At 42.4% G+C, this 24,522-nt stretch overlaps 1 protein-coding gene across 1 annotated transcript in view; it reads right to left on the bottom strand.

Moving 5' to 3' along the window:
* The window catches only part of LOC115105466 (vacuolar protein sorting-associated protein 37D-like), a 46,291-nt gene that overhangs the window by 14,426 nt on the left and 7,343 nt on the right, over positions 1-24,522 (bottom strand). The window contains exon 2 of the mRNA XM_029627556.2: positions 19,625-19,796. Within this exon, the coding sequence (XP_029483416.1) occupies positions 19,625-19,796 (172 nt within the window). The remainder of the gene's footprint in view (positions 1-19,624; positions 19,797-24,522) is intronic.

The following is a 24,522-nucleotide window of genomic DNA, read 5'->3' on the forward strand; positions in this document are numbered from 1 at the left end:
CAATAAAAGCCTTTGACACTTATGAAATGCTTGTAATTATACTTCAGTATTAAATAGTAATATCTGACAAAAATATCTAAAGACACTGAGGCAGCAGACTTTGTGAAAATTAATATTTGTGTCATTCTCAAAACTTTTGGCCACGACAGTACATGTGGATGTATTTCAAGGCCTACCTTCAAACTCAGTGCCTCTTCGCTTGACATCATGGGAAAATCAAACGAAATCAGCCCAGAATAAAAACCTCAGAATAAAAATTGTAGATCTCCACAAGTCTGATTCATCCTTGGTAGCAATTTCCAAAAGCCTGAAGGTACCACGTTCATCTGAACAGACAATAGTACGCAAGTATAAACACCTTGGGACCACGCAGCCATCATATCGCTTAGGAAGGAGATGTGTTCTGTCTCCTAGAGATGAACGTACTTTGGTGCGAAAAGTGTGACTCAATCCCAGAACATTTACATTTAAGTCATTTAGCAGACGCTCTTATCCAGAGCGACTTACAAATTGGTGCGTTCACCTTATGACATCCAATGGAACAGCCACTTTACAATAGTGCATCTAAATCTTTTAAGGGGGGTGAGAAGGATTACTTTATCCTATCCTAGGTATTCCTTAAAGAGGTGGGGTTTCAGGTGTCTCCGGAAGGTGGTGATTGACTCCGCTGTCCTGGCGTCGTGAGGGAGTTTGTTCCACCATTGGGGGGCCAGAGCAGCGAACAGTTTTGACTGGGCTGAGCGGGAACTGAACTTCCTCAGTGGTAGGGAGGCGAGCAGGCCAGAGGTGGATGAACGCAGTGCCCTTGTTTGGGTGTAGGGCCTGATCAGAGCCTGGAGGTACTGAGGTGCCGTTCCCCTCACAGCTCCGTAGGCAAGCACCATGGTCTTGTAGCGGATGCGAGCTTCAACTGGAAGCCAGTGGAGGGAGCGGAGGAGCGGGGTGACGTGAGAGAACTTGGGAAGGTTGAACACCAGACGGGCTGCGGCGTTCTGGATGAGTTGTAGGGGTTTAATGGCACAGGCAGGGAGCCCAGCCAACAGCGAGTTGCAGTAATCCAGACGGGAGATGACAAGTGCCTGGATTAGGACCTGCGCCGCTTCCTGTGTGAGGCAGGGTCGTACTCTGCGGATGTTGTAGAGCATGAACCTACAGGAACGGGCCACCGCCTTGATGTTAGCTGAGAACGACAGGGTGTTGTCCAGGATCACGCCAAGGTTCTTAGCGCTCTGGGAGGAGGACACAATGGAGTTGTCAACCGTGATGGCGAGATCATGGAACGGGCAGTCCTTCCCCGGGAGGAAGAGCAGCTCCGTCTTGCCGAGGTTCAGCTTGAGGTGGTGATCCGTCATCCACACTGATATGTCTGCCAGACATGCAGAGATGCGATTCGCCACCTGGTCATCAGAAGGGGAAAGGAGAAGATTAATTGTGTGTCGTCTGCATAGCAATGATAGGAGAGACCATGTGAGGTTATGACAGAGCCAAGTGACTTGGTGTATAGCGAGAATAGGAGAGGGCCTAGAACAGAGCCCTGGGAGACGCCAGTGGTGAGAGCGCATGGTGAGGAGACAGATTCTCGCCACGCCACCTGGTAGGAGCGACCTGTCAGGTAGGACGCAATCCAAGCGTGGGCCGCGCCGGAGATGCCCAACTCGGAGAGGGTGGAGAGGAGGATCTGATGGTTCACAGTATCGAAGGCAGCCGATAGGTCTAGAAGGATGAGAGCAGAGGAGAGAGAGTTAGCTTTAGCAGTGCGGAGCGCCTCCGTGATACAGAGAAGAGCAGTCTCAGTTGAATGACTAGTCTTGAAACCTGACTGATTTGGATCAAGAAGGTCATTCTGAGAGAGATAGCGGGAGAGCTGGCCAAGGACGGCACGTTCAAGAGTTTTGGAGAGAAAAGAAAGAAGGGATACTGGTCTGTAGTTGTTGACATCGGAGGGATCGAGTGTAGGTTTTTTCAGAAGGGGTGCAACTCTCGCTCTCTTGAAGACGGAAGGGACGTAGCCAGCGGTCAGGGATGAGTTGATGAGCGAGGTGAGGTAAGGGAGAAGGTCTCCGGAAATGGTCTGGAGAAGAGAGGAGGGGATAGGGTCAAGCAGGCAGGTTGTTGGGCGGCCGGCCGTCACAAGACGTGAGATTTCATCTGGAGAGAGAGGGGAGAAAGAGGTCAGAGCACAGGGTAGGGCAGTGTGAGCAGAACCAGCGGTGTCGTTTGACTTAGCAAACGAGGATCGGATGTCGTCGACCTTCTTTTCAAAATGGTTGACGAAGTCATCTGCAGAGAGGGAGGAGGGGGGAGGAGGAGGATTCAGGAGGGAGGAGAAGGTGGCAAAGAGCTTCCTAGGGTTAGAGGCAGATGCTTGGAATTTAGAGTGGAAGAAAGTGGCTTTAGCAGTAGAGACAGAAGAGGAAAATGTAGAGAGGAGGGAGTGAAAGGATGCCAGGTCCGCAGGGAGGCGAGTTTTCCTCCATTTCCGCTCGGCTGCCCGGAGCCTTGTTCTGTGAGCTCGCAATGAGTCGTCGAGCCACGGAGCGGGAGGGGAGGACCGAGCCGGCCTGGAGGATAGGGGACATAGAGAGTCAAAGGATGCAGAAAGGGAGGAGAGGAGGGTTGAGGAGGCAGAATCAGGAGATAGGTTGGAGAAGGTTTGAGCAGAGGGAAGAGATGATAGGATGGAAGAGGAGAGAGTAGCGGGGGAGAGAGAGCGAAGGTTGGGACGGCGCGATACCATCCGAGTAGGGGCAGTGTGGGACGTGTTGGATGAGAGCGAGAGGGAAAAGGATACAAGGTAGTGGTCGGAGACTTGGAGGGGAGTTGCAATGAGGTTAGTGGAAGAACAGCATCTAGTAAAGATGAGGTCGAGCGTATTGCCTGCCTTGTGAGTAGGGGGGGAAGGTGAGAGGGTGAGGTCACCGGAGACCTGGAACTCCACGTGGGTCGTGCGCGCTGGGACCACCAGATTAGGGTGGCCGCGGCCACGCGGTGTGGAGCGTTTGTATGGTCTGTGCAGAGAGGAGAGAACAGGGATAGACAGACACATAGTTGACAGGCTACAGAAGAGGCTACGCTAATGCAAAGGAGATTGGAATGACAAGTGGACTACACGTCTCGAATGTTCAGAAAGTTAAGCTTACGTAGCAAGAATCTTATTGACTAAAATGATTAAAATGATACAGTACTGCTGAAGTAGGCTAGCTGGCAGTGGCTGCGTTGTTGACTTTGTAGGCTAGCTGGCAGTGGCTGCGTTGTTGACACTACACTAATCAAGTCGTTCCGTTGAGTGTGATAGTTTCCACAGTGCTGCTATTCGGGGCTAGCTGGCTAGCTAGCAGTGTTGATTACGTTACGTTGCGTTAAAAGAACGACAATAGCTGGCTAGCTAACCTAGAAAATCGCTCTAGACTACACAATTATCTTTGATACAAAGACGGCTATGTAGCTAGCTATGTAGCTAGCTACGATCAAACAAATCAAACCGTTGTACTGTAATGAAATGAAATGAAAATGTGATACTACCTGTGGAGCGAAGCGGAATGCGACCGGGTTGTTGAGTGAGGAAGTTCTATTCGGCAGACGTTGGCTAGCTGTTGGCTAGCTAGCAGTGTCTCCTACGTTAAGGACGACAAATAGCTGGCTAGCTAACCTCGGTAAATTAAGATAATCACTCTAAGACTACACACTCTAAACTACACAATTATCTTGGATACGAAGACAGCAAAGACAGCAAAGACAACTGGTAGACGGTGGACGTTAGCTAGCTGGCTAGCTGGCTAGCTGCTGGGCAGATAGCAGTGTAGACTACGTTAGGACGACGAAATACGATGATTACGCAATTATCTTTGATACAAAGACGGCTATGTAGCTAGCTAAGGAGAAATTGCTAAGATTAGACAAATCAAACCGTTGTGCTATAGTGAAATGTAATGAAATGTAATGAAAAGTTATACTACCTGCGAGCCGAGGTGCGAATGCGACCGCTCGCTCCAACCCGGAAGTACTTTATATACTATTTAATGAAGCTGTCAGTTGAGGACTTGTGAGGCTTCTGTTTCTCAAACTAGACACTCTAATGTACTTGTCCTCTTGCCCAGGTGTGCACCGGGGCCTCCCGCTTCTCTTTCTATTCTGGTTAGAGCCAGTTTGCGCTGTTCTAGCCACCGTGCTTCTACACCTGCATTGCTTGCTGTTTGGGGTTTTAGGCTGGGTTTCTGTACAGCACTTTGAGATATCAGCTGATGTACGAAGGGCTATATAAATACATTTGATTTGATTTGATTTCTGTGAAGGGAGTAGTATACAGCGTTATATGAGATCTTCAGTTTCTTGGCAATTTCTCGCATGGACTACCCTTCATTTCTCAGAACAAGAATAGACTGGCAAGTTTCAGAAGAAAGGTCTTTGTTTCTGGCCATTTTGAGCCTGTAATCGAACCCACAAATGCTGATGCTCCAGATACTCAACTAGTCTAAAGAAGGACCATTTTATTTATTTTTTAATCAGAACAAAAGTTTTCAGCTGTTCTAACATAATTGCAAAAGGGTTTTCTAATGATCAATTAGCCTTTTAATCACACAATGTGCCATTGGAACACAGGAGAGATGGTTGCTGATAATGGGCCTCTGTACGCCTATGTAGATATTCCATTAAAAATCTGCCGTTTACAGCTACAATAGTCATTTACAACATTAACAATATCTACACTGTATTTCTGGTCAATTTGATGTTATTTTAATGGACAAAGAATGTGCTTGTCTTTCAAAAACAAGGATATTTCTAAGTGACCCCAAACGATAGTGTGTATATATATATAATTTATAAGTCTAAAAATGGATGTAGCAACTACAGATTGCCCCATTAAGTCTATCAAAAGTGTGTGAGTTTGAGAATGTGTCCATTGGGCCTATGGATGTATTTTAGAAATCAGCATGAATTAAAACCCAACTTTTAATCCATAGGCTTGGATTCGCACACTGTCCACTGGTTTCAAAAACAATGATTGATAGGCAGCTTAAACTTCTTGAATTCAACCATTATTGGGTTCAAATACAGATTTAGATTTGTGAACATCCATCCACAACAACCACAATCTCTAAGGTGCAAATAGCTTAATGAGAGAGCAGCAGTGTGATTCACATCAATGCGCTATGTAGATATCAATAATAAGTGATATCCGTATCACCGTAGACTACAACCACTGCTGTCATCCTTACCTCCAAGCGTTTATTCAAGTTGGATAATCTTTGGATGCCGACAGCAGTCGCACTATTGGAAGGCATAGCTTGGACTGTAGCCTACAAAAGCCTATTCCTGCTCTTTTCCCGTGATCCATCAAACCCATTTGGTGTGTCATCATAGTGGTCTCTGACTTGTGGTCAGACTCATTCAGGTGGAACAAACTTAAACTTGTGGCTTTTTTCAGTGTTGAATTGAATGTCATTGAGAAAACAGAGAAGTGTCAAAGGTTTTTTTCAGCAAACATCCTTTCTGAATTTAAAAGTAATCCTTGAAGTAACCATCTAGTTTTTCAAAAATATCTGTAATCTGACTACAATATTGTTGCTGGTAACGTAACGGATTACATATACCATTTTTTGTAATCCGTTACTCCCCAATCCTGGCCGCCGCACTGAAGTGGTAGATCTGGTGACGGATTTTACTGAAAAAACACTGACCACAGTAGAAACAAGCCCATGTTAATCTGTATATGAACTGGTTATTAATAATACATTTGAAAAAGAGAATGCAGTATACTGAACATTTTGTGAAATCCTTTGAAAAATTCCTTGGACAATTCTTTCAGTAAAGCATACAGTATAAAGGTCTCCAAGCAAGCCAACAGAAAGAAGACCAATTTCATGACTGAACTGCAGCTGACATCGTCTCATCAATGGCTATTAGATAGAATTTCTGCTGACTGGTATGCCTGAAGCACCGCAGCTAGACACCAATATAAGGCCATGTGTCCAAAGGAATCTCATATTTTCTAATGGTAATGTACTGTACCTATCAGCTCATACTGATGCCACGAAAATAAATCATAGTATCACAGATGGGGCCTCGCAGGGCTTGGAATATTTGAATGTTCAGAATCAGCCAGTGGGTCAGCAGTAAATTATAACCCTGCAGGACCCTGGCCCAGTTTAGATGCCTACATAGACCAACATGTCTTCTCTCTCAAATTAGGTCAGGATGAAAAAGACAAAGCACGCAAGCTCCGAGGCCACTTCATACAGCGAAACGAAAGCCCCCTCACACACACACACACACACACACACACACACACACATACACACACACATACTCTTCCTGTCAATAACAGTGGGTGTTATTTCGTCTGTGGAGATAAATACTGATGACTGGTACTGCTCTGCTTGACTGGGGATGATAAAATGAGCTTGATGGGCTTCACACAAAGAGACGCATGTTTCCTGAATGTGTCAACCTGTCTCCTCAAAGCTTTTATAACACCATACACTGTGCTGACATCATCTATTTCTCCCTATGACAAGTTTGGTAGAGACTTCCCAAAAATCTTTTAGGATGGAGATGAGGCAGAGAAAATGCACACCAGCATCTTGTGTAATGTCATTTGTACAGAATGTTTTCTCAGATCAAAAGAGACAGCGTGCGAGCAGAGGAGGTTAGAGCATAGTGCTTGCTCTCCAGACTGACGCTGAGTGTGTAGCAACTCTGTGGCTTCATCTTTACTTTACCACAGTCTGACAACAGCAACACAGTTAGCAGCCAGTGCCTTCAGCAGCTAACGACATAGCTGTTTCTCCACTGCAGCTAAAAATAACATGAAAAGCATTCTTTAGACAAATCCAGCAAGATAGATTACACCTTTGGGCTAGTTGAAAGGTGGAGGATTTTGCTTCTAGATAACGTCCTACAGTGTGTGCTTTAATAGCTCACCACTATATCACATTTGTTGGGACTTTTATTTTCTCCTTACAGTATGAGGTATTGAGCTAATTATTTCACAAGCTCTATTTCACAATCTCTTTATGACAACTTTAAGGCCTACATACTGTGTGAAGGAATGGAGGCCTCTCACACGTCTGTGTGTGTGTGTTTATCATCCTTTACCTTAATGTATGCTGATAGTCTTTTCGCTTCTTGGGCTGTGCTTTCCAGTGCTCTTGAGTCTATATAACATGCAGTGGTGCCATTTAAGATTAGGGAGGATGATTACAGAATATTGGATGACTGTCATTCATATTCCATTCACCCAGCTCAATGTAACATCGATAGGTTCAGGCTACTACATGATACTTGACTTTTCCAGGTATCCATCATGAGGTTGCTACAATCTAGCCTATGAATTAAAGTTTAAAACCTAGCTAAGTGAAAGTTTTTAAAAATAAAACCAAAAATAGCTTTCTCTCTCTCTCTCGCTTTTCCTTCATTTTGGAATAAATTAATTTGTTCAAAATTGTTCAACTATTGTCTTTCTCTCTCTTTGAGTCAACTACTCACCACATGTGATGCACTGCAGTGCTAATTGTAGCTTATGCATTCAGTACTAGAAACATTTTCTGTTCCTTTGATTGGGTGGACAACATGTCAGTTCATGCTGCAAGAGCTCTGATAGGTTGGAGGACATCCTCCAGAAGTTGACATAATTACATAATTACTTTGTAATTCTATGGAACCATGTGCCTCCTAGGTGTTGTACTGAAGTCAATGTACCCAGAGGAGGACAGAAGCTAGCTGTCCTCTGGCTACAACACTGTGCTACCCTACAGAGTGCTGCTGAGTCTAGTGTAGACCTTCATTGCAAAACAGTATGTTTTCATCAATTATTTGCTGACATGTGAATATATTTAGTGTAGTTTTATCTAAAAATGATAATTTTTTAAATGTTTAACTATTATTTATTTTTATGAAATTCACTGAAGATAGTCCTCCCCTTCCTCCTCTGAGGAGCCTCCACGGATAACATGGCCTAAACTATTTATAGAAAGGAAAAACCTATTCCAATGTGACCTCAATATCACCCCTTAAATTAAAATAGAAAACAAATATAAATATACAAATATAAAACCCCTGAATATGAGTCTGATTTGTGATCTTTTCTAAATTGCACAAAACTATGGGTACACAATTCCCATTGGAATGCGCAATGCTAAGAAAAACTGTTTTGCATTTGTTACATATAAGTGAGGGCTGTCTTTGTCTAGCTGGCAGTTGTGGTTTGATTGTCAGGGGGATCGAGTACTAAAGCCTGCAAAGGGCCCCATTCTCCTCCCATGTGGTAAAGAGTAGTGTAAGGGGAGTTCAATAGCCTTAATCCAATTTAGATAACTACCCCTACCAACACTCATACCAAAATTAAACTGAGACATTTTTGACTCTTCCACCAGTCACTGTGCGATCTCACACCTTCACACTAAAGTAGCTGGCTTCCGATCAGTCTAAAGACGTGGGTGCGTGAGCGGCCATTAAAGGCCTTGCACGTCAAGGTCACTCAAAGTGGATTTCATTTGTCTAGGTCCTTCTTTTCACATTTGCATTTGTAATCACCTGATTCTTCTACCCACCTGAGGGGGTCCCTTCATATTTTTTCTTTGATCGATCTCTGTCGAGATGATCGATCTTTGTCGAGGTGATTGATCTTTGTCGAGGGAGGAGCAGATTTTTACATATTGTGTATTCTTTTTAATTTTGAACACATTTCTGTTTGTTGGCAATGCCAATTCTCTGAAAACTTACTTTCATGTTCGCTAGCTGGACAGGAAAACGCCGCTGAGTACTAAACCGTAAACCAGATAACGCGTGTACTATCCATGGTACTATCTCTGTTGATCTCGTCTGCCAATCACATTATCTGTATCTAAGGTAGTAGACAGCTGGTGACATCTCGAGACAGATCTTCTATAGAACAAGTAGTGTAAATCTAATACTGTCATCAAGGCAGGACCCACTCATTTCATTCTGACAAATAAGAAATTCCACATTACCCCCTGTCAATAATAGGATGATTGCAGAGCACCCTGACTCAGATTGTCAGGATGTTCATTTTCAAGCTCACAAACTACATTCCTTTGCTGTGATCAGGCTTCGGCGATATACCATGTATACCATATATTGGGAATTTGGAAATAGCCACAAGATGGTTTTTCAATACCGCCAATACCGGTAACTATTCCTTTGAAGTTTTTAAATACATTTTTATATTTGTAGCTAGATTTGAAGTAGATAGGAGATAAAGCAGATCGCGTTCTTCATTTAACCTGTCACATTATTTAACATTGTGAAACTTACCATAGTTCCCCCTGAACTGTTGAGCCAGTCACGTGTTTGTTTGTAAATAGCATAAAGTTGAGAAAGCGGGTGTCAGGATTTGGCCAGGGTTGTTCCGGTTTTTGGTCACTAGATGCCCCCATTGTGCCTTTTGACCTTTTGTTTTCCCTTGATCCCCATTATTATTTGCACCTGTGCCTCGTTTCCCCTGATTGTATTTAAACCCTTTGTTTTCCTCAGTCCTTTGCTCTGTGTTTGTATGTTAGCACCCAGCCCTAGTATTCTGTTAACTCTTGTTGATCCCGGTGGATGCTCTTGTGGAATTCTGTTTTTTGTTCTTGTTTATTTATTTTTTGAGTATCTTTTGAGGCTTTTTGTGCTATACCTACCACCTTGTGGATTTACCTTTTTTGTCTTGGAGGATTACCTTTGTTCTTGTGGAATTCCTTTTGAGGTTGTGGAGTTACATGTGTTCCTGAAGGACTTCACTTTTTACTACATTAAATACACCGTCTCAAGTACTGCTGTGTCTGCCTCATCTTCTGGGTTCTGCCGACTATTCGTGGCTCAGTTGGTTAAGTGATTGTTTCTCACTCCGGAGACCCGGGTTCGTAACCGGGTCCTGACAGCGGGAGCAGGTGAGTCCAGCTGTGTATTGACAGGTCGCATTTTATATGGCACGTCAACACTTTATATGGCACGTTTCAAAAGAGTGATCAGGGAGTGCAATTATATTTTTCCTTTACAGTATATATATATTAGTGCAACAAATTCGGCAGAAAAAAGTGCAAAGCTATTTAGCTGTAAGCCACACAAGTAAACAAGCTTACAAAAAAAGCAAGGTCTTTTTTGCAAAAACAATGCATGGCCATAATATTTGCAAAGTTTATCATAGAAAGAATGTAGCCAGCTACAATTCCTAATGTTTTGCTTAATAAAAAGCATTTTAGATCTGCATTCAAGAAAGATATTTATTGTGCGTTTTATCTTTTTTCTCTGGTTGAAAAATGCTGAATTCGCCGTTAACGTGACTCCTAAGTTTAACTTGCTAGTTATCTAAGTAAGTGGCTGAATTAATAAGCAGATGGGGTGTTATAACATGATATAGTGTTAGCTTTCTGCCATGTTTGAGAAATCTGTACAGCTGCCAATGCTATCTTGATTTTCTTGATTTTTTTTCTCCTTTCCATTCTCGGCCCATCTGCCCCCCCCCCCCCCCCCCAACAGGCAGGCCTGTTGCCCTAGCGACTCCAGACTCCACACAGACACAGCGTGTACACATGCTGAACCAGAGCCAGTACCGTTCTTCCATCAGACAAACACGTGGCAAAACGTTGTTAATTTGCACAATGTCTCTTGTTCACATTCACTTGTAAATGTCCAAACTCACCAAAAATTACATTCGGTAGCTCCTTCCAGTATACAGTACCAGTCAAAAGTTTGGACACACCTCCTCATTCAAGGGGTTTTATTTATTTGTACTATTTCCTACATTGTAGAATAATAGTGAAGACATGAAAACTATGAAATAACACATATGGAATCATGTAGTAACCAAAAAAGTGTTAAACAAATCAAAATATATTTGAGATTCTTCAAAGTAGCCACCCTTTGCCTTGATGACAGCTTTGCACACTCTTGGCATTCTCTCAACCAGCTTCATGAGGTAGTTACCTGGAATGAGTTTCAATTAACAGGTGTGCCTTGTTAAAAGTTAATTTGTGGAATTTCTTTCTTTCTTAATGCATTTGAGCTAATCAGTCGTGTTGTGACAAGGTTGGGGGGTATACAGAAGATAGCCCTATTTGGTAAAAGACCAAGTCCATATTATGGCAAGAACAGCTCAAGTAACAGACACATCTCAACATCAACTGTTCAGAGGAGACTGTGAATCAGGCCTTCATGGTCGAATTGCTTCACAGAAACCACTACAAAAGGACACCAATAATAAGAAGAGACTTGCTTGGGCCAAGAAACATGAGCAATGGATATTAGACCAGTGGAAATCTGTCCTTTGGTCTGATGAGTCCAAATTTGTTTTTGTGAGACGCAGAGTAGGTGAACGGATTATGTGTGGTTCCCACTGTGAAGCATGGAGGAGGAAGTGTGATGGTGTGGGGTGCTTTGCTGGTGGCACTGTCTGTGATTTATTTAGAATTCAAGGCACACTTAACCAGCATGGCTACCACAGCATTCTGCAGCGATCTGCCATCATATCTGGTTTGTGCTTAGTCTGGATACCGCCCAACCCTAGCTGTGATTTATTTGTTTAATTACTGTCTCTCACTTTTGTCTCACATGATCTACTCAGCTCTCCTGTGTCTGAGAGAAGCAGAAATGAAAGAGAAAACTTCACCGATTTCAATTCGATTGTTGACGATACATTGATCTTTCTATCGATATATGACATTCTGGTAAGCAAGGCTTTATGTATTATTCTAGACAAGCATCAAGTAATGACAGAAGAGAAGCTGCATGTATCTAATTATAGTGTCACACCCTGATCTGTTTCACCTGTCTTGTGATTGTCTCCACCCCCTTCCAGGTGTCGCTTATTTCCCTGGTGTTTATATCCCTGTGTGTCCTGTCTCTCTGTGCCAGTTCGTCTTGTATGCCTTTCAAGTCAACCAGCGTTTTTCCCATACTCCTGCTTCTATTCTCTTTTGCTAGTCCTCACAGTTTTTGTCCCTTGCCTGTTTTCTGGACTCCGTACCCGCCTGCCTGACCATTCCTGCTGCCACTCTGTACCTCCTGGACTGGTTTTGACCTTTTGCCTATCCACAACCATTCTCTTGCCTACCCCTTTCGGATTGTTTAATAAATATCAAGACTCAAACCATCTGCATCTGGGTCTCGCCTTGTGCCCTTATATATAGACAAGTCGACTAACAAATAGCTTACCAAATGTAAGAAAATATAAGCATAAAAATAGCTAAATGAGTCTTAAAAACAAATTTTCCTGCATTTTTTCCGCCGTCCCTGAACAATGTGCACATGTACCCTACATGAGCCTTTTGAAGTAGCATAATTGTTTGATTATCATATGAAAACATCAGGAAACATCAAATCTTTACTTTACTATTAGGTCCATAGAGATCCTATTAATTTAATAGGAATTCTATATCTTTCAATGATTAAGCCCATAACAAAATAAAGAGTGTGCACACATGAGGTCCCCATACCGGTAAGAAATAAAATCTACTTTCACCCCTGGTTTCTATGCAAAGTATATGATTGAATGTTTCTTTAAACCTGCAACTAGTTACTTAAAATGAGACATATAATCATGCCAAAACATGATTCGTAAATGTTATTCACTGACAGAGATAGCTAATGAAAGACAAATTTACAGTATCTGGCTAGGCTAGTCAAACTGTAACATTGGCTAGCTTTCAATAAATTGGCTAAATGGTCAACGGAGTTATCTCTTCATTACAATCAGGACAAATCGTATTGCATGCTGCATATTTCAAGTGTACTCGAAAACAGATATTTATCTTATTTAAGTCTTTGGGAGCTAACTATATCTGTCCTCTTCATCAGACAGCAGCTCACATTTTCACAAGCTGTGCTTACATCACAAGTGGTATGTACGGGAGTTCTGATTGGTTCCAAGTTAAGCAGTTTGGCAAATTTGCCTAAGCAGACCATTTTGAAATATACTTATTATGAGCAAATTTGCATGAATTGAAGGTGCCAATAAAATGCCATATTCATCATAAGAGTGTTTTACTGCCATATAAAAAATAAGTCAGCTCCTCCCTCGACGGGGATCAATCAACTTCACGTTTTTTGGCTTCAGTCCACCACCTAACAGACACACAAGGAAATCGTGTGTTTTCATCTTCAAGTAGCATTGAGAGAAGGAGAAACTGAGCTGAATAATTTGGTATAACTGTTTAGATTGAGCACATCTAAGCGAAGTACTCTATACAGTGGCATGCGGAAGTATTCACCCCCCTTGGCATTATTCCTATTTTGTTGCCTTACAGCCTGGAATTAAATGAGATTTTGGGGGGGTTCGAAACATTTGATATACACTACATGCCTACCAATTTGAAGATGCAAAATATTTTATATTGTAAAACAAACAAGAAATAAGACAAAAAAACAGAAGACTTGAGCGTGGGGTATGTCTCTATAAGCTTGGCACATCTAGCCACTGGGATTTTGGCCCATTCTTCAAGGCAAAATTGTTCCAGCTCCTTCAAGTTGGATGGGTTCCGCTGGTGTACAGCAATTTGTAGGTCATAACACAGATTCTCAATTGGATTGAGGTCTGGGCTTTGACTAGGCCATTCCGAGACATTAAAATGTTTCCCCTTAAACCACTCAAGTCCTGCTGGAAGGTGAACCTCCGTACCAGTCTCAAATCTCATGAAGACAAACTGGTTTCCCTCAAGAATTTACCTGTATGTAGCACCATCCATCCTTCCTTTAATTCTGACCAGTTTCCAAGTCCCTGCCGATGAAAAACATCCTCACAGCATGATGCTGCCACCACCATGCTTCACTGTGGGGATGTTGTTCTCGGGGTGATGAGGTGTTGGGTTTGCGCCAGACATAGCGTTTGCCTTGATGGTTAAATAGCTACATTTTAGTCTCATCTGACCAGTACCTTCTTCCATATGTGTGGTTAGTCTCCCACATGCCTTTTGGCGAACACCAAACGTGTTTGCTATTTTTCTTCTTTAAGCAATCGCTTTTTTCTGGCCACTCTTCTGTAAAGCCCAGCTCTGTGGACTGTACGGCTTAAAGTGGTCCTATGATACTCAAATCTCCGCTGTGGAGCTTTGCAGCTCCTTCAGGGTTATCTTTGGTCTCTTTGTTGCCTCTCTGATTAAGGCCCTCCTTGCCTGGTCAGTGAGTTTTGGTGGGCGGCCCTCTCTTGGCAGGTTTGTTGTGGTGCTATTTTCTTTCAATTTTTTAACAATGGATTTGATGGCGCTCCATGGGATGTTCGAAGTTTCTGACATTTTTTATAACCCCACTCTGATCTGTACTTCTGCCCAACTTTGTCCCTAACCTGTTTGGAGAGCACCTTGGTCTTCATGGTGCCGCTTGCTTAGTGGTGTTGCAGACTGTGGGGCCTTTCAGAACAGGTGTGTATATACACTGAGATCATGTGGCAAATCATGTGACACTTAGATTGCACACAGGTGGACTTTAGTTAACTAATTATGTGAATCCGGTAGGTAATTGGTTGCACCAGATCTTACTTAGGGGCTTCATAGCAAAGGGGGTGAATACACGTGCACGCAACAATTTTCCGTTTTTTTTTTGTTGAATTATTTTAAATAAGTTGTTTTTTTCATTTCACTTCACCAATTTTGACTATTTTGTGTATGTCCATTACATGAAATCCAAATAAAAATACAATTAAATTACAGGTTGTAATGCAACAAAATAGGAAAAATGAAAGGGGATGAATACATTTGCAAGGCACTGTATACTTTGTCATGATGATATAAATGGATGGATGTGAGTCTTAGATGGGTATGCACATACCATCTATTGGCTAAGTTGGTGATCTAGAGTGCAGGCAATTGTTTTAAAAGCGTTATAGAATGTTATAGTGTGTTATCCCCTATCTACTATTACGAGAACCATGTAGCTATGTGCTCCTACACAATTTCCTGATTTCAAGTCGGACCACGTTGAATTTAAATCATGGAGGAAACAATTATTTTACCCACGGATAGAACATAGGCTTTCATCAAATTGACAGGAGTTTCATGATTATTTTTTCTGGGGTTGGATTATCCCTTCAATGTCTTCCATCTCTAAGCAAGCCGCATTACTCAATAGGTCTTTACCTTGAGCCAAAACACAGTCTAACAGCTAGACTCTAACTCATCTGCGATTGCTTGCCTCAGGAATTCTTCCTTTTTTCCCACAATTTTTCCCCGTATTTTCCCCGTCATCAGGCCAAATGAGAATCAGATGTTTTGTGGAGGAAGGAAGGACTCCCACCCATCCTGCTTTGCTGGTGCAGCTGGAGTGTTGGTACAGTGTGTGTGTGTGTGTGTGTGGTGGCAGGAAGGTGAACATTCCACCCTCCTTCCATCATTGGACAGCTGCTAAGGCTGTAGAAAGGGAGAAAAGGGGAGAAACGCCGGGCTACAAAACATGCTGGTTGTCACGTTCTGACCTTAGTTCCTTTGTTTTGTCTCTGTTTTAGTATGGTCAGGGCGTGAGTTGGGGTGGGCAGTCTATGTTCTTTTTTCTAAAATTTGGGATTTCTGTGCTTGGCCTGGTATGGTTCTCAATCAGAGGCAGCTGTCAATCATCCCTGATTGAGAACCATACTTAGGTAGCCTGGTTTTCACCTTTGAGTTGTGGGTGATTATTTTCTGTTATGTGTATGTCACCTTTCAGAACTGTTTTGTTTTGTTTCTCCTTTATTATTTTGTTTAGTGTTCTCGGTTTAGTAAATATATGATGAAAACTTACCACGCTGCGCTTTGGTCCTCACCTCATTCCAACAACGATCGTTACACTGGTTGTACACAAGGATCAGTTTAAATCTGCTGGTTTTGAGATTTCCTATCTGTACATAATATGGATAAGTTTGTCTAAACATCAAAATAGTTAACTGATTTAAACACGTTGAGCTGAACAGCACCTGCTTCAGCCTGACTCATGAAGAGTAACATTTTTCTGAGTTTCACCCATGAGGCTCAGGATTCAGGAAGAGGGGTTTAAAATGTCCTCTACTGAGCGGCTGCTGCTCTGCTAAAGCTAAGAGTTCTCACATACCCTACTGGTGCAGCTCTACTATTGTCCTGTCAACAGCATGAATCTGCTAAGAAAAGACAAGGCACCTTTCCACCTCCAAAAATCCCCTGACAACGGTTCAGTTTCCTGCTGGCATTGATGCGCCCAATATTTACCATGACCATTAGCTGGTGAGCTTGCACACAGTTACAGCAGAGAAAACAGAGCCTGTGGAGTGGGCCACCTGCCTTCAGAGGCTTTTGGAAACAGTTCTCTACAGTCATGTGAAACTTTCCCTTGTCTTTGAAATCCCTGATAGCAGCAGGCAAAAGGCCTGACAAATAGATTTGCTGCATCACTTGGCAGCGGTGTAAAGTACTTAAGTAGGTTTTGGGGTATCTGCACTTTACTTTACTATTTATATTTTTGACAACTTTTACATTTACTCCACTACATTCCTAAAGAAAATAATGTACTTTTTACTCCTTACATTTTCCCTGACACCCAAAAGTACTCGTTACATTTTGAATGCTTAGCAAGACAGGAAATGTCTAATTCACACACTTATCAAGAGCACATCCCTGGTCATCCCTACTGCCTCTGATCTGGCAGACTCACGAAACACAAATACTTTGTTTGGGAATTTTTGTGTTGAACTGTGCCACTGGCTATCTGTACATTTTTTAAAAACTAGAAAATCTGATTGTCTGGTTTGCTTAATATATGAAATATTTTATGATTTATACATTTTCTTTTGATACTTAAGTACATTTAAAACAAAATACATTTAGACTTTTACTCAAGTAGTATTTGACTTTGACTTTACTTTTCTTTTAAGATTTACTTTACTTTTACTCAAGTATGAAAATGTGGTACTTGTTCCACCACTGCCACTTGTACAATGGTGGGGAGGGGAGAGGGGGGGTTGAAAGTCAACATTTAACTCATATCTCCTTGTCTGCTTTGAATGCTAGAACACTGGCTGAGGCTGTAGGAGAATGTGGGTCAGGATTGAATGGAAGTAGGATGGGGAAGTGTTGCAATCTCATTCCTATGCTTGTCCTCATATCGACTGCATAAATTGATGCACCTGGGAGACTTAAAGCTAATCTAGACCTTGTTAGTTTTTTTGTGCTCTCCCTAAATTTTCATAATCTAAATCATTCATTCTCAGTGTGCCGAAACCGGGGTGTTGAAGATTCCAAGACGAGTTCAATCTGAGATTACCCCTTAAGAAAAGAAAGCGAGACTGAAGCTTTCTCTCTCAAGTCTCGGCAGGACTGCTTCAATAAGTGCCCCTTTGTCTCTTACCTAAAACGAGGTAAGACAATGAGGGCCACTGCGGACTAAACCATGCAATTACTCAGCCTGATGAGGTTAGAGTGATTGTTCTTCTTTGGGTGCTGAGGTTTCTGCCGTTCCCTTTGGCCTTGTGGGTAGCTAAACAAGATGCATGAACAGTACCATATCAATGAAACATTAGTTTATATTTTTATTGTCTGTTTGAATAACATATTCTTTGGTTCAGCGAGAAAGATGACTCTGAGATGTGTACGTTTTTCTGACTGTGAGAAAACAGTCAGTTTCTTACACAGCCAAGAAGAAAACATTCTCATCGACGGGGCTGTAGTGGAGCAGGTTGAGAGCTTCAAGTTCCTTGGTGTCCACATCACCAACAAACTAACATGGTCCAAGCACACCAAGACAGTTGTGAAGAGGGCACGAGACTGAAAAAATTTGGCATGGGTCCTCAGATCCTCAAAAGGTTCTACAGCTGAACCATCGAGAGCATCCTGACTGGTTGCATCACTGCCTGGTATAGCTGCTCGTCCTCCGACCGCAAGGCACTATAGAGGGTAGTGCGTACGGCTTAGTACATCACTGGGGCCAAGCTTCCTGCCATCCAGGACATCTACACCAGGCGGTGTCAAAGGAAGGCCCTAAAAATGGTCAAAAACTCCAGTCACACTAGTCGTAGACTGTTCTTTCTGCTACCGCACAGCAAGTGGTACCGGAGCACCAAGTCTAGGTCCAAAAGGCTTCTAAACAGCTTCTACCCCCAAGCCATAATTATTATTCAACCATGCTGGTCATTTATGAACATTTGAACATCTTGGCCACGTTCTGTTATTATCTCCACCCGGCACAGCCAGAAGAGGACTGGCCACCCCACATATGCTCTCTCTAATTCTCTCTTTCTTTCTCTCTCTCGGAGGACCTGAGCCCTAGGACCGTGCCCCAGGACTACCTGACATGATGACTCCTTGCTGTCCCCAGTCCACCTGACTGTGCTGCTGCTCCAGTTTCAACTGTTCTGCCTTATTATTATTCGACCATGCTGGTCATTTATGAACATTTGAACATCTTGGTCATGTTCTGTTATAATCTCTACCCGGCACAGCCAGAAGAGGACTGGCCACCCCACATAGCCTGGTTCCTCTCTAGGTTTCTTCCTAGGTTTTGGCCTTTCTAGGGAGTTTTTCCTAGCCACCGTGCTTTTACACCTGCATTGTTTGCTGTTTGGGGTTTTAGGCTGGGTTTCTGTACAGCACTTTGAGATATCAGCTGATGTACGAAGGGCTATATAAATAAATTTGATTTGATTTGATAAGACTCCTGAACATCTAATCAAATGTCTACCTAGACTATTTGCATTGTTTCCCCCCCCCCCCCTTTTACACAGCTGCTACTCTGTTGTTATCCATGCATAGTCACTTTAATAACTCTACCTACATGTACATATTACCTCAACTATCCGGTGCCCTCGCACATTGACTCTGTACTGGTACCCCCCTGTGTATAGTCTCGTTATTGTTATTTTACTGCTGCTCTTTAATTACTTGTTACTTTTATTTCTTTGTCTTACTCATATACTTTTTTTTAAACTGTAATGTTGGTTAGGGACATGTGACTAATAAAATGTGATTTTAACAGGGAGGAACACAATAATATTTCAGTAGAGGAGCGACCCTGTTCACTGTTTGGGAAGTGAAACAGGCTCATGTGGAGCAGGACTTCTATTTCATACCTGCTCCAGTGGTTATTCTTGGCTAGTGTTGAAAGTGGGGTGGAACAGCCAGGTGGGGCCTGAGCTCACCTATGGGGATACGATAGCTCTGCTACACCCCCGCCTCTGGCTCCAACCCTCACACCCATGAGGGGGACGGGATGGGAGAAGGGTGGACCATGGTTTGGATCCCAAAAATGCCAGCAGATTTCACCCAGCCAACCAGCCATATGGGATAACAATCCACACAAGAGGTTGTGACACTGTTCATAGCTGCCTCATAAATGAAACACAGTGGACATTAGGGTGTGTTGTTATTGAACCTTGTTGCTCTGTGATGTGTTTCCACCGACACAAAGGCACACGCCCTGGGGTTGTTTGAATGTTATTAATAAACCATTTGCAGCTTATATAAAAAATAGTCTGCTAGAACAGCTCATCAAAACCTCATTCCCTGGTCTATGATCACACCACATACAGACAATAAGACATATATTTACATACATTCTTATCCAGATGTCTGTGTATATTCTTAATCCTGACTCATGGTGGACAGCATTATTCCCTGAACATCTGGTAACAGAAAAGAAACAAAGACAGTCTTCCCTTCCTTTCTCCTCTGTCTCTCTTGGGCACATGTACACTCACCGAGCCGGCTCTGTTTTTCCCAACAGATGGTTGCCAGATTGGCCAGCTCCTTGTATTTCTCGGCAAGCTGGAGTTTTCCGTTGTTGAGGCGGGGTCGCCTGGCGATGCTCTCCTCGGCCAAGCTCCGGTTGGAGGTCAGCAGGATCGCTCTGTCCACCTGCAGCTCCTGAAACTGGAGACAAACATGGCATCAGGACCCTGAGGATGTACAGCTCAGCACACACAAAGAAAAGGTTGATTGATTAACTAAAACAATAGCAGACTGTGATGATGGCGTGCCATGTTTAAAATAGTATTCCAGTAATACTGGTGTATCAACCCACTTATAACTTCTTGATAAACAGGAGTTTAACATTGGCATAACAGTTGAAAAGTACTTATTTATTTAGCTATTTAGAGATTGATGTTTACAAATCTGCTCAACTGAGCCTTCCCAGAATGTATAGTTAATCAAACACTTGTCAAGCAACAACAGATCTTCAAGGCTAACCTCACTCCGCATTAAATGCTCTACACACTACGATTGAAATGTGGTGAGCTGGAACACTTAGGGTTTGAGCAGAGAACGCAACAGCAAGGGGATGAGTCAAAGGGGAAAGTATGAAACTGTGAGAAACAACAGAGTTATTGGGGGTTAGAAACACAGGAAGGAACAAGGGTGTCTATACAGTACATACATGTTTGACGGCCAGTTACTTAAGAACTAAACTTGTTCCGTGGTGTGAACTTCAGCCAGTAAGTCTATGCTACATATTGAATGTATGAAAAGTGGTTCTCAGCCAGGCTAAAGAAAGCTGAGGGCACATAATACTAAGAGCAACTCAGCCCGTCTCAAATCTACTTTCATGTGATGGTTAAGTAAAGATGTGTTAAACAAGATAAATAAAAGTTGGTGTTAAAAAAAATACTTATAGGCCACATTTCCAAAACCAATGTGACTTTCCACATCTGTCAAACAGAGGACTGAATTCCTGGTCAAGAGCCTTGCTCGTGTTACACATGGAAAGCATGGCTACGCTTGTGGCTTTGTCATACACACTGGGAGCATTCAGTTGATGACTTGGCATGAGTGAAGTCCAATTTTGCTTACTTCACATATCAGCCCTTTAAAGTTGTTTAAAAACCAAACTCAGGACTAAACTCAGGCTATTGCTTACACTTTCATCAATCCTCATACCACAAGCCAGAACATTCATATATGTGCAGTAATTAATAGTGACAGTTCCGCAGACTAAGGCTTCAATTAAGCAAAAATCAATTTAGCATTTAAGTAAGCATCCATATATGGCAATAACCCCCAAACTGAAGGACAATTAGAAATGATGCATTGAGAAGTATTCCATTTAAAGAGCCAGCCCCAATGGTCAGGAACTAATGGCGTTTCCAGTGGCTTTTTTTACTATGCATCGCTCTGGACCAAATGAGAAAAAATGATGAAGAGATTCTGTGGCCTGTCATTGGGGGCTCCCTCCATTTTGTTCCCAAAACGACACAAAAGGCTCCTTCGAGATGAATCCAACAGCCACAGGCAACCTTTAGCTATGGAGCTCAGGAGGAATTCAAGAATGTCGTCATGGAAGACATTTGCATAGCACAGACAGGACAGCAAACCACAAACCCCACTGTTAACTCCAATTGTTTGAGGCCAAAAGAGCATGGAGGTTTTATAAAGATTCACTATTTTCCATCTGCCTGAAGTGAAATTATTAGTTTTTTTAGCTGCCAATTTCACTGTTTAAAACTCAGGATATTGTTAACTCTGGCTGAGCTCACCAAAGCATAAAGGATTAATGATGTATTACTTCAATGAATATGAGATTTTTGCCTCATGATATTCTGCTTTAAGACCAAAACACAGTTTAGCTGTATTCATGTGGAAAGCCTCCACTTGAAATTATTTGCTTACAGGGATGTGAGAATTTATGTTCATTGCGTAATTTCTACAATCAAACATGCAACAAAATTAGTCTGTTGAAAGTGATTGAGACTGAGAAATAGCCAAGGAGGAAAAGCTTCTCAGTGACATCAGAAAGTGGGCTATGTTACTGAGTCACAGTCACTAATAGTGATCTTTGTCAATGATGCAGTGAGGGTGCATTGAGTTTTCTTGCAGATTGAATTATGGATTTGAAATGCTCAGTCAAATCAGATCAAATGTTATTGGTCGCATACACATATTTAGCAGGTGTTCTTCCGGGTGCAGCGAAATGCTTACTTTCCTAGCTCCAACAGTGCAGTTACATCTAACAATACAAAACACGCAAATCTAAAGTACAATAATGGAATTAAGAAATATACAAATATTAGGATGAGCAATATCAGAATCCAGAATATAAATATATACAGTGCCTTGCGAAAGTATTCGGCCCCCTTGAACTTTGCGACCTTTTGCCACATTTCAGGCTTCAAACATAAAGATATAAAACTGTATTTTTTTGTGAAGAATCAACAACAAGTGGGACACAATCATGAAGTGGAACGACATTTATTGGATATTTCAAACTTTTTTAACAAATCAAAAACTGAAAAATTGGGCGTGCAAAATTATTCAGCCCCCTTAAGTTAATACTTTGTAGCGCCATCTTTTGCTGCGATTACAGCTGTAAGTCGCTTGGGGTATGTCTCTATCAGTTTTGCACATCGAGAGACTGAAATGTTTTCCCATTCCTCCTTGCAAAACAGCTCGAGCTCAGTGAGGTTGGATGGAGAGCATTTGTGAACAGCAGTTTTCAGTTCTTTCCACAGATTCTCGTTTGGATTCAGGTCTGGACTTTGACTTTGACATTCTAACACCTGGATATGTTTATTTTTTAACCATTCCATTGTAGATTTTGCTTTATGTTTTGGATAATTGTCTTGTTGGAAGACAAATCTCCGTCCCAGTCTCAGGTCTTTTGCAGACTCCATCAGGTTTTCTTCCAGAATGTTCCTGTATTTGGCTCCATCCATCTTCCCATCAATTTGAACCATCTTCCCTGTCCCTGCTGAAGAAAAGCAGGCCCAAACCATGATGCTGCCACCACCATGTTTGACAGTGGGGATGGTGTGTTCAGGGTGATGGGCTGTGTTGCTTTTACGCCAAACATAACGTTTTGCATTGTTGCCAAAAAGTTCAATTTTGGTTTCATCTGACCAAAGCACCTTCTTCCACATGTTTGGTGTGTCTTGTGGCAAACTTTAAACAACACTTTTTATGGATATCTTTAAGAAATGGCTTTCTTCTTGCCACTCTTCCATAAAGGCCAGATTTGTGCAATATACGACTGATTGTTGTCCTATGGACAGAGTCTCCCACCTCAGCTGTAGATCTCTGCAGTTCATCCAGAGTGATCATGGGCTTCTTGGCTGCATCTCTGATCAGTCTTCTCCTTGTATGAGCTGAAAGTTTAGAGGGACGGCCAGGTCTTGGTAGATTTTCAGTGGTCTGATACTCCTTCCATTTCAATATTATCGCTTGCACAGTGCTCCTTGGGATGTTTAAAGCTTGGGAAAACTTTTTGTATCCAAATCCGGCTTTAAACTTCTTCACAACAGTATCTCGGACCTGCCTGGTGTGTTCCTTGTTCTTCATGGTGCTCTCTGCGCTTTTAACGGACCTCTGAGACTATCACAGTGCAGGTGCATTTATACGGAGACTTGATTACACACAGGTGGATTGTATTTATCATCATTAGTCATTTAGGTCAACATTGGATCATTCAGAGATCCTCACTGAACTTCTGGAGAGAGTTTGCTGCACTGAAAGTAAAGGGGCTGAATAATTTTGCACACCCAATATTTCAGTTTTTGATTTGTTAAAAAAGTTTGAAATATCCAATAAATGTCGTTCCACTTCATGATTGTGTCCCACTTGTTGTTGATTCTTCACAAAAAAATACAGTTTTATATCTTTATGTTTGAAGCCTGAAATGTGGCAAAAGGTCGCAAAGTTCAAGGCGGCCGAATACTTTCGCAAGGCACTGTATGTATATGATGGGATGTATAGACATTATGGACAGTACATGTCATACACAGTGTCTTCGGAAGTATTAAGACCCCTTGACTTTTTCCACATTTTGTTACGTTACAGCCGTATTCTAAAAATGATTAAATAGTTTTTTTCTACACACAATACCCCATAATGACAAAGCAAAAATTATTTTTTTGACATTTTTGCAAATGTATTACAAATTTTAAAAAAATGTAAATATCACATTTACATAAGTGTTCAGATCCTTTACTCAGTACTTTGTTGAACCACCTTTGGCAGCGATTACAGCATCGAGTCTTCTTGGGTATGACGCTACAAGCTTGGCACAACTGTATTTGTGGAGTTTCTCCCATTCTTCTCTGCAGATCCTCTCAAGCTCTGTCAGGTTGCATGGGGAGCGCTGCTGCACAGCTATTTTCAGGTCCCTCCAGAGATGGTTGATCGGGTTCAAGTCCGGGCTCTGGCTGGGCCACTCAAGGACATTCAGAGACTTGTCCCAAAAACACTCCTGCATTGTCTTGGCTGTGTGCTTAGGGTCGTTGTCCTGTTGGAAGGCGAACCTTGGCACCAGTCTTTAAGCTGTGTTCTTTCATTATTAATCAAATGGAGGAAAATAAGAAGTCTTAGAAATAGGGACTTTATAACAAGGGCCCCCATCCTCAAATGAATAAAGGGGCGTTCTCAGAACTGCTTAAGACCCAGCCCTCTCCCTCAGCATCATCAAGAGACTTGGCCATGTAAGAATGCTGTTCATCGACTACTGCTTAGCCTTCAACACCATAGTGCCCTCCAACTTCATCACTAAGCTCGGGGCCCTGGGTCTGAACCCTGTCATGTGCAACTGGGACCTGGACTCCCCGACGGGCCAATCCCAGGTGGTGAAGATGGGCAACAACACCTCCGCTACACTGATCCTCAAAACGTGGGC

The sequence above is a fragment of the Oncorhynchus nerka genome, linkage group LG22 (genome assembly GCF_034236695.1).
Source record: "Oncorhynchus nerka isolate Pitt River linkage group LG22, Oner_Uvic_2.0, whole genome shotgun sequence".
In the NCBI taxonomy this organism is placed as follows: domain Eukaryota; kingdom Metazoa; phylum Chordata; class Actinopteri; order Salmoniformes; family Salmonidae; genus Oncorhynchus; species Oncorhynchus nerka.